Genomic DNA, 16,204 nt, shown 5'->3' on the forward strand with positions numbered 1-16,204 from the left:
ACTTAAAAACTATGTTTTTGTAGGCTCATCCCAAGATCTGGAGAGAATGTGTTTTGCTATACAAATGTAATTATTTTTTAGCAGACTTTTCAAACACTTGAGTGTTTCTTTCAATCATTGAACAAAATTCCCTCTTCGTTTGTGGATTTTGGATTAGTTTCCAGAAGCAGATTAAAAGTCTGTCTATACCTTGCCTAGAGTTGTCTCCTCAGAAATACGTGCATGACTTATTCTGTACATTACCTGCTTAACTACTCATGAAGCCACCTCACCTACCCACCTATCTGTGAAGCATTCCATCTTCCACCTCTCCTGTCTACCCAACACCATGTGACATGTCTATTGATTGGCTTGTTTTATCTTCCCGCACCTTTCTAGAATGTAGGATGTCCTTAATAGCAAGATCTTCTGTTGCTTGAGTGTATATCACAGGCCCAATCAGCTAGCTTGCATCTCACATTGGCCTCAGTGAGGAATAAGATAATTACTTTGTGATTTTTAGAGCTTGCTTGTGAGTTAGATGGCCCAGTACTTACTGCAGGGCTGGAGTGAGCATGTCTACACTGAAGGACAGGTAAAGAAGAAGCAATTTGTGAGGGGGACTAAATGGCCTGGCAATGTATGGAAAGCCAAGGAAAGTTGCTCTAGAAGCTAAGAGAAGAGTAGAGGTCAGTGTTACCAAACATAGATGAGAATTCAGGAAAGAAAAATGACTGACAATTCGTTTTGGATTTTAGTGACATGACTGTCAATTAGGATCCCTACCCTATCAATCAATTCCAGTTAGGATAGATTGAAAAATGAGTGCTGGGGAAATAGAAAGGGAGACTTTAATTTGCCAGCTCTTACATACTTTCTAGACGATAATCTATGATTAATAGTTCTGTGACTAGAGATAGATCATTGCTCAGTTAAGTGGGAAAAATGAGTCATGGAGAAATAGCCTGTTTTCTTCTTCTGATTTGCTCTCACTATAGACAGTATCAAAAGATTTGGCTAAGGCTATGGTTATCTGAAGGACCTTGAACCAATCTCTTACATGATCGCCTTTGTGTGTTTGTACATCTTGAAAACCAGGGCATTGAGGACAGTACTAGGTCATAGGCCTATGAAGGCACTGCTCCATAAAGTGTTGAGAAAATTGAGAGAAAAAAATGTTCAAACATTCATACAGATTTAGTGCTTACCATGTACATGACTAACTGTGGAGCCCTTTTTCTTTGGACACTGATTGAATTATGTCCTGACAGATTCCTGAACAACGTTGGCTTCTTTTTTCCACTGATAATGATGCTGACTTGGATAGTGTCTGTGGCCAGCATGGTCCGGAAACTAGTTTATGAGCGGGAGATTCAGATAGAAGAGGTAAGTCACCTTAACTCTAACAGGAGAGACAGAAAGAGGGTCCTGACAACTTTAGAAGTAAATAGCCAATAACTAACTCAGGATTTTCTCTTTTTTCTTTCCTCTCTCTGTTTGGTCTCCTGTGTACAGGCTAGCTGAGTTCCTATCTCAGAAACAATCTTTTTCCTAGAAATGATTATTTTCTATGGAAGTTGGAAGTGTTGCCAAATTTTTCAGATATTTTCTGTTGATATAAAAGAAAACCAAGCAATAAGTAAACAAAATGGACATAATGGTTTATTCAAGCAATTGTTTTGGTGCATGTGCTGGTGCTAGGGTTTGAACTCAAAGTTTCCAGCTCTCTGTTTTTCTGCTTAAGGATAGCACATGACTGTTAGAGGCACACCTCTACTTCTAGCTTTCTGCTGGTTAATTGGAGATAAGAGTCTCTTGGGTTTGTCTGCTCAGGCTTGCCTTGAATGTGGATTCTCAGATCTTAGCTTTCTGAGAGAGCTAGAATTACATGCATGAGCCACTGGCAACCAGCTGCTTCTTATGCAGTAATTTTTATAACCCTCTGAAAAAAATAACAGCAGTCTCTCCACCTTTAACTTATGGTTGAAACTTTTTGCAAATGTTTGTCTTTATATTGCTAAAATATGAAACTGTCAGACACCTGCTTTTAAGAATGAAAATGTTTTAAAACATCTAGTGAAGAAGTGACTCCCCATCGATCTTTGAAGAGAAGTAAGGTCAAGGGATAAGGAATGCCCATTGGGCACTTATTTATGAACATAGAAAAATAGGATGGTAAAGTAGAATGTGCCTTTATTTCTAAATGAGATAGAGAACTTGCATTGCTCTCTGGCATGCTGTTTGTCTGTTTATGGCCTGTCTACTTACAGAGCCTGGTGACTTGAGTGTTCCCCTTGATGGACTCTCAAGTGTCACCCACAGGTGCTAACCAGAAGGTATGTCCCAGCCCCTTGTCCTCCTTCACATAACTAGCTCCATACCCAAAGATATCATGATGTGGTAGAATAGCAAATCTTTTCCTTCCTTCCTTCCTTCCTTCCTTCCTTCCTTCCTTCCTTCCTTCCTTCCTTCCTTCCTTCCTTCCTTCCTTCCTTCCTTCCTTCCTTCCTTCCTTCCTTCCTTTCCTTCTTCTTTTCTTTCTTTCTCTCAGTACCAGTCTTGGGACTTGAACTCAGGGCCTAGATCCTGTTCCTAAGCTATTGTGCTCAAGGCTAGTTCCCTATCACTTGAGTCACACCTTTACTTCTGGCTTTTTGGTAGGTAATTGGAGATAAGAACCTTACAGACTTCCATGCCCAAGCTGGCATAAAATTGTTACTCTCAGATCTTGGCTTCCTGAGTACCGTAGGATTACACGCATGAGCCTCCAGGCCTGGCTAGCAGATAGTAAGTTTTGTGAATAAACAAATTTTATTGGTACTGCTTCAACCAGCATTATTTGGCAAAATCCATTCTAAACTTTGTACTGGCCTTCCAAACAGCAAACCTTATGTACCAGGTATTTCCTTCCTGCATGTCTCTTTTTACCTTTTTTAAATGAAACCAACACAAAATAAAAAACAAACACAAATTAAAACAGCAAACCTCTGAAAAACAGGAAAACACAATGAGATGGTAATTGACTCTAAAGTCTACATATATCTACCTCTACCCCTTCCCCTTGGGGTTTTTTTTGTACATTGTTTATTGTAAAAATTCTGTACAGAAGGGTTACAGTTACATGAGCAAGGTAATGAGTACATTTCTTATCAAGTATTGTTGCCTCCTCTGTTGTTTTCCCCCTACCATCCCTGCCCTCCCACCTCCACAACTATTCCCTCCCCCCACCCACATTTTCACTGCATTTGATGTCGGTGCCCTGCATCTTGTATATGCACTTCTCTAATTCAGGGAGGGGAAGGGAAAAAACAAAATGCTTAAATAAGGATGCAGGTTGACCCATTGTAACAGTGAGATGTACAAAACACTATGTTGAAAATGAACCTTTTTATTGGTGAGATTGTCTTCACTTCTTCCAGTCTTAGTTCCTTCTCCTCCAAAGTGCTAAACAGGCAACTTTAGCAATGTGCTCATGAAAACCACATGCTGAGCTCTGGAAGCAAGTGACCATGCCAGTGTCCTGCACAAGGGTTGGACTTGCAAACCAGATAGGGTCACCTCTTGTATACAATCCTTCCCGTTCTTTTTCAAGAGCCAATTCCTAGTGAATGCTGACGGCTCAAGCCTGTAATCCTAGCTACTCATCAAGCTAAGGTCTGAGGATCCCCATTGGAGAAGCCATCCTAGGCAGGAAAATCCGTAAGACTCCTATCTCTAATGAATGACCCAAATAGTTGGAAGTAGAGCTGTGGCTCAAGTAGTAGAGCCGTAGCCTAAAGTGAAAAACTAAGGGATGGTACCGAGTCCTTGAGTTCAAGACCCATTACAGGCACAAAAAATAAAGAGTATAATTCTGTGATGACTAAGTTTTCCCTCTTTTGACAGTACATGCGGATGATGGGAGTACATCCAACCATCCATTTCCTGGCTTGGTTTCTGGAGAACATGGTTGTGCTGACCCTGAGCAGCATTGCTCTGGCCATCATTCTGAAAATAAGTGGTATCTTCATGCACAGTGATGCCTTTATTATTATCCTCTTCTTCCTGGATTTTGGAGTGTCAGTTGTCATGATGAGTTACTTCTTGAGTGCGTTTTTCAGCCAAGCTAATACCGCAGCCCTATGTACCAGCCTGGTGTATATGATCAGTTTTCTACCCTACATTGTCTTGTTGGTCCTACATAACCAATTAAGTTTTGCCATTCAGACACTAATGGTAAGTTGTTTCTTTACAAATGTAAAATAAAACAATATTGGTATTTACTCACCAAAACAAACAAATAAGCAAACAACAGCCCTCAACCTAGCAACACATGATGTTCTGATCTACATAAGATTTCTACTATCTAGTCTCTTTATTCTACCTTCTTATCCAAAACTTGCAATGACAACTCATTGGCGTTTTGTTACTTTTCATGGATGCAGTGGCAACCCATTAAACATTGCCATGCTTCATGTAAGCAAGGCTCTATGAAGACTCTTGGGAATCAACAACATCTTCTAAGAAGCAAACAACTTTGCTTTTTCTTTGTTTTGTTCATGGAAGAAAATAGATTTCTAAAGCTATTTCAGAAGTAAAACATAAGCATTTTTTTCTTGGAGCATCACAAGTCATATCACATTAGATAGATCTCTCCATTAGCAATGTCAGAATTGCTTATCCATTTCAAATGTACCTTCTGAAAAAGAATGAGAATGTTGCCATGTCTGCAATATGAAAAGAGATAGAAGATATAAATTTATTCTTTTATTTCTGTGATTTGTGATGCACAGTGCCTGATGTGTGGAAGGAGCAAGCAAATCTTGACTAAACCAGTCTCTGTCACATCGGTGTGGTCAGATCTGTGCATATTTGCACTATGTTCATCACATAATCCTGTTAAGTTCCAGAATTATGACTGGATTCTTCTTCAGGGGATGTCAGGGAGACTTGAAATCTCAGAGCAAGTCCTTTGGCCTAGCACTAAATTCTTGACAGCCCAGTGTATTTCCCACTCAATAGGAATGGCTTCATCTTTTATGTTCATTTAGAGCCATAGGGTAAATTGTCTATGACAGTCAGATAATTTTTCTCCAACTTCAAGAAACTATTCAATTTTCTTTATTTGCTGATTTCTACAGATGTATATATGCACATATTCATGCACATATAATGAAATGGCTCCATTCAATTAGTATTTGGCTGGTGTATATGTGTTTTTCCATTTCATTAGCTTATGCCCCACCTTCAGTAACTCATAACCAATAATTTTGTATTAGTATTGACTAGAGGCTCTTACAATAATGAACATAAAGGAATTATGTAGTGTTTCTCCTCCATAAACTTCTTACACCTAGAGCAAACTTTCAAATACTCTCATTTTTGTTATTACTTCAACCTCTGTATTTAGGAGTTCTATGCATATGGCATTCAGTTAGCTTTTTGCATATTCAAATATTTCCATCAATTAAAAAAACCCTCTGGCATGTTGTGTTTTTAAATATCAGATTCTTTTTCAGTGAACTTTCTTTTCTGACACGGACCTCTCCACTGAAGATAAAATAACCTTTTCTGCCAATACACTCTCTTTCTTGTGTAGAATTGTGTAGATGTTCCATCAGTCTAAGTGCAATGTGCTTCAGGGCATTTACTTAATAATAAAAAATAGTAAATTGCTCCATTTCATTTTCCACTAGTTCCTGTTACACATTTCTATATACAGTGCATTGGATTTATGACACTTCAAGCATTGCATTAAAGATAAATAATTCCTTTTAACATTAAAAACTAGCTTGTTAGCATGTTTTTCAGAGTAGGCTGACATTTTGCTAAGCTTTTCAGATTCCTATATTTAAATTATTGCCTGGAGCAATGGCTTGGCATCCTTCGAATCTGAAAGTGTCAACCTCTCTTTGAATTTGGTACTGTGGGGTTTCTGTGGTTTCAATCAAACACTAACAGGCTGCTTTTCTCCTTTCTTTAACAATCTGTGTGCAGTGCCTCCTCTCAACAACAGCTTTTGGGCAAGGAGTATTTTTCATTACATTCCTAGAAGGACAAGAGACGGGTAAGAGGATGATGTTTTTGGAAGTGATCTCTGTGATTCAGATTTTTAGAAATATATAGTTATACTACAAATGATAGAGCAGAAAGACTTGGTTAGATGCCTACCAAGTAGACATTTGATTTTAGTAGACATTTGATTTTAGTAGACATTTGATTTTAGTAGACATTGGTTTTACTGTTGAGCCACACTGTCACTTTCAGCTTTTTTTGAGTAATATTGGAAATAAGAGTCTCATGGACTTTCCTGCCTGGACTGGCTTCAAACTGTGATGCTCAGATCTTAGCTTCCTGAGGAACTAGGATTAGAAGTGTGTAGTTGCTAGTACTGGAGCTTGAAGTCAGGGCCTGGACACTGTCTTTAGCTTTGTTGCTCTACCACTGGAGCCACAGCTTCACTTCTGTGTTTTTAATGGCTAATTGGAGATAAAAGTCTCACAGAGTTTCCTGTATGGCCTGGCTTTGAGTCCTGATTCTTAGATCTCAGCCTCCTGAGTATCTTAGAAGCATTTTAATTTTGAAAAGTATGCTTGTTTTCATGAAATAAGAAGTTGTCTTTAATTTGAGTAAATAAAAGTAGAGATAAATAAAGTGACTTTTAAAAGTTTTCAGATATTCAAGTGATACTAATGGTCGCTCCACATGATTCCATTGAAATAAAGGTACTAGGCTGGGAAGGTGGCTCAGTGGTAGAATGCTTGCCTTGCATGCATGAGGCCCTGGGTTCAATTCTTCAGCACCACATAAGCAAAAAGAAAAAAGCCGGAAGTGGTGCTGTAGCTCAAGTGATAGAGTGCTAGCCGTGAGCTGAAGAGCTGAGGGACAACACCCAGGCCCATAGTTCTGGCCCCATGACAGGACGTCCCCCCCACAAAAGAAAAGCTGTGCTGAAATAAAGGTACTATTATCCAAGCTAATGTTGTTTTTGAAGAGTCATGGCCATTGGTGCTGACCTTTCCATTGGTTTTGTTCTTCCTCTTGAGGCTCTAGAACCAGTGAATTCATTTCATCAATGTCTATGGCAAAAGAGGATGCATAGTTCTAACTTTGACCTTTTCCTTCTTCTCAGGGATACATTGGAATAATATGTACCAGGCTCCAGAAGCAGGGGGCATGACCTTTGGCTGGGTTTGCTGGATGATTATGATTGATTCAATCCTTTATTTTTTATGTGGGTGGTACCTCAGCAACTTGATTCCTGGTAAGAATTCTGTACTTTGTAACAAAGTAAAATGAATAGTTATTTAAACCTATGTATATAAGTATTAAAATAATTAGTCTTTAGAGAAGATATCTTTAAGAGAAATCTTAGGATGTATTCTAAAAGGAAGAGGTGTGTGTGTGTGTGTGTGTGTGTGTGTGTGTGTGTGTACTGGTCTTGAGCTTGAACTCATGAAGTGGGCACTGTCATTGAGCATTTTTTTTCTCAAGGTTAGTGCTCTACCACTGGCTTTTTTTGGATAGTTTATTGGAGATAAGAGTCTCACAGACTTTATTGCTCAGGCTGGCTTTGAACTGCGATCCTCAGATCTCAGCCTACTGTGTAGCTAGGACTACAGGCATGAGCCTTTGGATGCCTGGCTGGAGATACGATTTTTGAGTTGATTGTGTATCCCAAATGAAAGATCAAGGGTCAGGTGCAGGGCTACAGGATGAGATGAAAGCCCTCCATTCTTAGCATGCCCAGTGGGTGGGTTTCTGTTCATCACACAGCTGTAAGCTCCAGGTTTCCCAGATGGAGTGCTTGAGGGAGATGGTTATGAGGGGAGTAGGGACAGGGGAGTCTGAGGCCCATGGTGCTTCAGACTTCTAGACAGCAAAGGAGTGTACTCATGGATCAGTGTGCCATGGAAAAGAAGGAATCAAGCTCTGAGTAAGGTCTGTGAGAAGCAGAATCATGAGTGAGCCTGGCATTGGGGGTGCTGGGCACTGGGCATGGCATTGGGGGTGAAGAGCTGGGACAAATACAGTCATCCATGTCACAGGTAAGGATTTCTTCTGATTTGCTTCTTCCTCAATGTTGTTGGCCTGCCTTGGAGACTGCAGATGAGTGTGCCCCTCCCAGAAAGCTTTTCAAGGCTATTGAATTTTCCCTGTTTGGTTAGAAGAGATAGAAACAAAGCATTGAGCTTTTGGATTCAGGCAAAAAGGAGCATATTTCATATTTAAGAATTATTTTAGTGATACTGGAGGTTGAACTTAAGGGCCTTACATTTGTTAGGCAGGCTTTACCACTTGAGCCTGAATTTCAGCCCATTTGCCTTAGTTATTCTTAGGACAGGGTCTTTCATTTATACCTGAGCTAGCTGCTACCCTCTTATTTACATTTCCAGCATAACTGGGATTATAGGCATGTACCATTATGCTCAGTTATTAGGTAAGATCTTGAAAACTTTGTTCCCTAGTTAACCTTTGAACTAAGTGCCTCCTGATCTTGACCTCCCAAGGAGTTGGGAATTATACATAGAGCCACTGTGCTCAGCAAAACTGCAATCTTTATTTGGCGGTATTGATGTTTGAACTTAGAGCATTGTGGTTGCTTAGGTAGATGCTCTAACACTTCAGTAACAACAGAGACCTTACTTTTTCTTTAGTTTTAGAAGTAGCTTGTCAATGGCATTATATTTTCTTGCTAAATTTACTTCTGAGTCTGGCTGTCTACTTTCAAAAGGCACTGATATATAATCTTTCAAATGAAATACTATAAAATGAAATACCCTGAAGAATCCATTATATTCAAATGAAGATGGAGGGAAGGAAGAAATAAAGCACATTCTACCTGTGAAAATGCATTCCAGATTGGAGAGCTCATGGAAGCTATAAAGATGTGTATGCATGGTGGCAGCATATGTAATCAAAAAGATTAATTTAGCAACGGGGGAGGGATGTATGGCCACAAGAGGTAGAGAGAGGTTATCATATTGAATTGCGATTTATTTTGGGAAAGGTTGGATTTCAGTGTCTTGGAACTTTCAATAACATTTACAAGATGAACTTTGGAAAATGGGATATTAAATAAACGAATGGAGAAAGCTAAGGTTTCTAGGACCCTGAATAGGAAGATAAATATGGAAAGGGACTATTAAGAAATGGGTGGGTAAATGCCTATTTAAAATGTGAGAAAGTCATCATAAGCATACAAAACAAAGAGCCAAATCAGGCATAGTGGTACATGCCTATAGTCCCAGCATTAGGAAGACTGAAGCAAGGGGATCAAATTACAAGATTAAGGGACATAAGGACAATGAGAGGGAGGAAAAGAAGGAGAGAGGGCAGGAGAGAGAGTGAAAGAGAGAGTACTTGAAAAATGTGGAGGAAGAAATTACCAAGAATGAGGGAAAAGAAGAGGTTGAATCACAGGGGTCATGCTGATCTGGAGAGGAGCAGGGATCAGCGGGAACTAGAGTCAGAAGGGGATAATTATTTACTAAGAAGAAAACCTGGATTTTCAGAATAATTAACTGTCACATAGTGATATTCGTAAGAAGAAACCCAGTTCTGGATACAAGTACAAAGAAAAAGAATCCCACCAGCACAAAAACTAGCCAAAACCGTCTACACTGAGTACTGATGGGAATGATATAAAATGTCATCAGCAATGGGCCAATCACCTACAAGCCCATAGAATGTGAGCATGAGGGTCCTAGATGCGATGTTTAATATAGTAAAACTAAGGAACTCCAGTATTTAGCTGGAGATTCTCTCGCCCCAAGTCCCACTGACATTTTATTTCTTTATACCAAAGTATATTACAAATGGCAAATCTTTTGCTCAGACTAGACATAGAAAAAGAGAAAGATAAAATGACTGGAGGAAGCCACCCTGTGTTCTGTTTGTAGTATAATTGAGCTGAATTTGAATGAAAGGATTGTGGCTATACCTGGTAGGAAAATGGCAGGAAAATGGGCTTCTGAATCTCCTGGATCTGAAAGTCTCTCTGTCTCTGTCTCTCTCTCTCTCTCTTTCATCTCCTCTCCCCTTCCTTATCTCCCTGTACTGGAGTTTGAACACTGAGCTAGTGCTCTGCCACTTGAGGCATGCCCCCATTTCCAGTTTTCTGATCGTTATGAGCGATAAGAGTCTTAATGGATTTTTCCATGTGTGCTGGCTTCAAACCCAGATCCTTGAAGCTCAGTCTCCTGAGCTAGGATTACAGGTACCTTAAGCCACTGATGTCCAGCTCTGGGTTTGATTTTTAATACCACATTGACAGTTATTTAAGGTGGATGGCATTCCTCAGTGCTGTGTGGCAATGAGGATTTTCTGGTCTCCCAGGAGACGTGATGCTGTTGGAGCAAAGGTGGAGAGGGCTGGCTGGCACCATGAGCAGGCGAAAGAAGAGCAGCAATGTAGACTGGTGGTTATTCATCAGAATCACCTACTCCTGCCTGGTCTAGGCTGACCACGATTCATCATTCCTGATGGCTGGGAAAGCCTGCTCTTCGTGCTCCTTGTGTTAATGCAATCAAAAGGACCAGAGAGACACATGAAGTTAAGGATGAGGACGAGAGTACTATCCTCCTTTTCTTCTGAGCTCAGGACACTCCTGCAGCCCTCAGCACTTTCTGGTTATGTTTCTGATAGAAATGAAGCTAAAATATTGAGATGAAAGATCTAGCCGCAGGGAAAAGAAAACCGCGCCATCAATGAAATAGAGGTATGAAAATGAAGAGACAAAGCCATTATGATATCTAAGATGAGAGAATCAAGTGAAACAAATGGTGTGGTCAGAGATAGACAACACTGGGTAGCATTGCTGCATGTTGGAGCAGACACAGACATGGTGGGCCAAGAGGTTTCAGTCTCAATATGATCAAGTAATGTGGCTCAGGGTATAAATGAAAAGCAAAGGAGAATATATATTAATAAAAAATAAAATGCTGATGAATGTAGTTAAGGGTCAAATCAATTAAAAGATGTATTACTGAGCAGGGTTATCCATTTTTGTAAGTATGTTGATTTTATCCAAATGAGTGTATATATTTCTACAGCATTACATTGTGTAACATCTCATATGTAACATTTTGTTAATGTAATATTATAGAAGTTACATAAATCACTTAAATAAGAGTGTTCAAACTAGGAATGTGTTATTAGTTAAAGAAATTCTTCTAAAGGATGGCTAGGAATATAAATTAGTGACACTGACAAAAAACTTCTTGAAAGTTTGGAATGGGATTGCAGGTGGCTAGTGATTTCTATACGTCCCTGCTGTAAATTGAAAAAGGAATAAAACAATGAAGTGCTCATGTCATATACTAAAGCAATTCTAGCTGGGGATGCAGGTCAGTGGTACAGCATTCACCTAGTATGTATGAGCATGCCCAGCATCTCAGGGAGAAAAAACAATATGGAAACAATGAAGCATCAAAATCAATCCAACTGTATATACAAGTTGCTATGATAAAGTTGACCTTTTTAATCAAAAGGAATGATGATATTTTGTCATCAATTTGTCAGGCAGAAAACACTGAAACTCATTCATTGGAAATCAATAGTATTAAAAATAATGAAGAGGATCCTGGTTGGTTACTGGTGGCTCACACCTGTAATCCTAGCTACTCAGGAAACTGAAATCTAAGCATGGCAGTTCAAAGCCAGCCAGCGCAGCAAAGTCTGTGGAAGTAGATCTGTGATTTAAGTGATAGAGTACTAGCCTTGATTCAGAGAGAGAGAAAGGCGGGGGGGGGGGGGGTTCTTATTTTAAAAACTTTATAAAAAGTCTTGCCATATAAAAGTATAGAACTATAAATACACAGGAAACAACATTTTTATTCTCTAGTTAGCCAATATAAATAAAATGATAATAGTTAGCATAGGAACATATATAAAGAAAGGAAAATCTTGAAGATAATACTAATTGACTGCTCTCATAAAATGACCAATTTGTAGCATGCAAAAATTGTTAAAATATTTTTTCTCAGTATGTAAGTTCAAAAGTTATGAGCATAGATATTTATTGCAGATTATTATAAAAGCAAAAAAAATCTGGCAAATCTACATTTCTAAGATTAGCAGACTGGGTAACTTTGGTTAGATGCATAGTATGGATTTCTGTGAAATACTAGGTCAAGTATTGGATTCTATTTTATAGGAACAAATATGTGAAAAACACAGATTGTATTATGCTCAGAGCTTGAATATGTCTGCATATAAAAGACATACAATGTAATAATATTTAGTATGAATTTAAAAAAAGTCCAGATTTGGGCTTTGTTATCAAATGTTGGAGTTTATGTAGAATTGTGTGAGTCATGCTTCCTGCTTTCAATTTCTCTGCATGGAACATGTATTTCTTTTGTAATTCACATAAACTACAAAAATTGACTATTTTTTTTCAGAATGTCAAATGACTTTAAAAAAATTGGGCCACACAGTGAGAAAAGAAATAAATAAAAGGAAAAAAAAAAGCAATGGCTGCCCAGCGGGGAGAAGGGCACACTTCGGGAGCAAAGTAGTATAGTGTTGGCCGAAAGAATTTAATTTTCCAGTTTCAGTGGTGAAAGACTCTTTATTGCTACTCTTGCTTAAGAAATGATGTGAGAAATTTAGGTTGTCCTGTTTCTGAAAAAACAAATGGAAAAGAACTATAAGTAAAATAGGCATGTGTCGTGAGCTGACAAAAGGGGATTTTCCTCTCACCATTTGTTTCCTTTTCTCTTTCTTTTTCTCCCTAGCTAATCTTATCTATATCTATATCTTACCTATATCTATATCTATCACCTATCAATATCTCTTTATCATCTACATCTATTGCTTATCATCAATCCATCTATCCATCCATCCATCCCCCATCCATCCATGCATCCATCCATCTATGGTCTATCTCTCTTTCTATCTCATATCTGTCCATATACTTTTATGTCTCTTTGTGTCTCTGTTTCTCTGCCTTTCTTGATTCTTTAATAGTAAGATCCACCATCTTAGCAATTTTCTTCAGTGTACAGTGCAATATTATTAACTATAGTTATAAGTTGTACAGTGGATCTCCAAGCGTTTTTCATCTTGCCTAGTGGAAACTTTATACCTTTATTTAATACCTGCCCCCTCATTTCTATTCCTTTTTGTCCTGGCCACTTTTATTCCACTCTACTATACGTTTGACTTAAATTTTTCATGTAAGTGTTATCCTTGTAGTATTTGTGTGTCAAGTATTACTTAATATAGTATAATTTAAGTTCATTCTGATGATCACAAAAAAACAAGATATCCTTTCTTAGGACTGTCTTTAAGTAGATTATAGACAGGAGTTGTCCTTAAACAAAGCAGTTTATGAATGCAGTGCGTCTTGATCAATGTCACCCCTTTCAAAATATTTACCCATCCCTTCTTATCCACCCCTCCCCTCACTTTTCTAAATTTTGGAGGAGATGCATTGAATTCTTGGCTAAATTCTTTCCCCCCTCTTTTCTTCCTTAAGAAAAGCCATCCAAATCAGCATGAGATGATATCTTACTGTGGATGTAATTTTATTTTCCTTTGTGGTTAGTTATATTGAGCATCTTTTCATGAATCTGCTAGGCATTTACAAATCTTTTTTTCAAGAATTGTCTATTTGGTTTGTTATCCTTTGAACATTGGAATATGTGTTTTCTATTGAGTTGCAGGAGGTTTTTTTATTTTGCAAAATATCCATTAACCAGATATATGCTTGGCAATTTTTTTTTGCATTTGGTAAGGTGCATCATCCTGCTCCACCCCACCCTGCCCAACCCACCCCGCCTTGCCCTGCCCTGACTGGACTCCCTTTTGTGCCTGTACTGGGTATTGAACTCAGGCCCTCTCAGCTTTTTTGTCTTTTGTCTGTTATTCTGCCAGTTAAGACAGATCTTCAGTCCAGATTTTTGCTAGTTACTTGAAGATATGCATCTAATGAATTTTCTTTCCTGGGTTAGGTTCTAATTGTGATCCTCAGATCTCAGCCTTTTGAGTAGCTAGCATTATAGGCATGAACCATCAGTGCTCAACTAGTAAATTGCTATTTCTTGTTATCAATTATTTCTATTACTTTGCAGAGTTTTGGTTTGATATAATACCAAGTAGGCATTATGTTTATTTTTTATTATTAATAAGTTTTTTATTGTGAAAATACCATACAGAGGGGTTACAATTACATGAGCAAAGTAATGAGTACGTTTCTTTTTTGAGGGGGAGGTCTGGTTGTGGGGCCTGAACTCTGGGCCTGGGCGCTGTCCCTCAGCTCTTCAGCTCAAGGCTAGCGCTCTACCACCTGAGCCACAGCGCCACTCCGGCTTTTTTCTTTTTGCTTATGTGGTGCTGAGGAATCAAACCCAGGGTCTCATGCATGCAAGGCAAACGGTCTACCACTGAGCCACCTTCCCAGCCCCATGAGTACATTTCTTATCAACCATTGTTGCCTCCTCCTTTGTTTCCCCTTACTATCCCTGCCCTCCCATTTTCCACAAACACAATACTGTTCCTACAGGTGAGATGGCTTATATGGGAAGGACAGGGCAATGGAATTAACTAGAAATGAGGCCTCCACTCCCCTTGTAGAGTCTGAAGTTGGCTTCTCTGATACATGCAGCATCTCCTACTCAGTTTTACAACCAGGCAAAAAAGAGGTGTTTCAGGTTCATGAAATGCCCTGACATTTTCTCTTTTCTTCTTCTGGCTTTTCCTCATGTCCATTCTTATATCTATGCTACTTCTTGGTATTGTGCCAAATTTCCATTTTCCAGTGATGAGTTAGCATCCTGAGCCTATAGATTAATATGGCTGCTCTTAAGTTACACCCTTGGCTTTCCATAGGATGTGGTTTTCATTAATTTTCTGATTCTTTGTGCTTTGGTGACCCTGGGCACCAGTGATTAGTCACCCAGACACATAACTGAAAAGATTTACAAAGACCATGTTCTAGGGAAGAATAGACAACTAATGGAGTGGTAGAAAGATGACATGGATATAGGATTTCTAGAAGATTCTGTAAAAGCTTATTTGATTCTGGAGTTTTGCTTTCTTTGCCTAAGCTCGCCTAGAACTTCAGTCCTTTCAATTTTAGCCTCTGTCATAGCTAGAACGACAGGTCCTCTCTACTGCATCCAGCCTGTTGGTTGTGAGGAGGTTTTTGTGAACCTTACTGACCAGACTGGCCTACGATTATAATCCTCTTAATCTCAACTTCCCAAAAGGCTAGAATTATGGATGTGAGCCACTTGCTGGAATAATCTCTTGAAAGAAGAAAAGAAAGATGATCTCACAAGAAGAAACTACTTGTGAAAGGTCAGAAGGCACTCAGAAGACTGAACCCAGAAGAACTGAAAAGAAGACCTAAAAGATATTTGTGCATCTATATTCATAGAAGCATTATTCTTATTCACAAGAGCCAAAGGGTGGAAGCAGTCCAAGTATCTATCAATTGGTAAATGAATGGACACACAAAATATGGCATAATCAGATAATGGAATAAGATTGAGCTTTAGAAAGAAGGAACTTTTGGCACCTGACACCAAACGGATGAACCTCAAGAGACTTGTCCTAAATGAAATAATCCAGGCACAAAGGACACACATGAGTTCACTTATCTGAGGTCCCTAAAGAATGAAATCTGTAGAGACAGAAGAATGCGGGGGTGGGGGGGGGTGAGGGGTGTTGGGGAGTTGTGAGGAACAATTCAGTGGAGGAAGAGCTTCTGCTTGAGAAGGTGAAACAATTGTGGATATGATGTTGATGATGATGGCACAGCAAAGTGGACATGCTCACAGTGTCCTAACAGTGAAAAGGATTAGGGCAGTATGTTTGGCTATTTGTATATTTTCTACAATCAAGACTAAAGATTGAGCCAAGCTATGGTGGCTTGCACCTGTAATCCTACTTATTCAGGAGTCTGAAGATTGTAGTTCAAAGCCAGCCACAGCAGGAAAGTCTTTGAGAATCTTATCCCTCATTAATCAGCAAAGAGCCAGAAATGGAGATGTGTTTCAAGTGGTAGAGTGCTTTCAACAAAAAAAGCTAAGGAACAGTGCCCAGGTTCTGTGTTTGAGCCCCACTACAGGCAGAGCAACCAACCAAAACCAAAATAGAAAGAGAACAGAAAGGCTGTCTTGAGGTTGGTTTCTAATGTGGGAAATCTCAAATAAAAAAAATAGTAAATAGATAAGTACCATTGAGAGTATCACTAAATTGAGAATCAGTATTTGAAAATGTCCTGTGGGTAGGATGG

The 16,204-nt window shown here is 39.0% G+C and overlaps 1 protein-coding gene across 1 annotated transcript in view; it reads left to right on the plus strand.

The window, feature by feature from the left end:
- Abca13 (ATP binding cassette subfamily A member 13) overlaps positions 1–16,204 on the plus strand; it is a 402,123-nt gene that overhangs the window by 144,017 nt on the left and 241,902 nt on the right. The window contains exons 32-35 of the mRNA XM_042684933.1: positions 1,251–1,365; positions 3,865–4,194; positions 5,956–6,025; positions 7,091–7,222. Coding sequence (XP_042540867.1) covers positions 1,251–1,365; positions 3,865–4,194; positions 5,956–6,025; positions 7,091–7,222 — 647 coding nt within the window. The remainder of the gene's footprint in view (positions 1–1,250; positions 1,366–3,864; positions 4,195–5,955; positions 6,026–7,090; positions 7,223–16,204) is intronic.

This window comes from Dipodomys spectabilis, unplaced genomic scaffold (assembly GCF_019054845.1).
Source record: "Dipodomys spectabilis isolate Male_0828 unplaced genomic scaffold, ASM1905484v1 ptg000092l, whole genome shotgun sequence".
Classification (NCBI taxonomy): Eukaryota; Metazoa; Chordata; class Mammalia; order Rodentia; family Heteromyidae; genus Dipodomys; species Dipodomys spectabilis.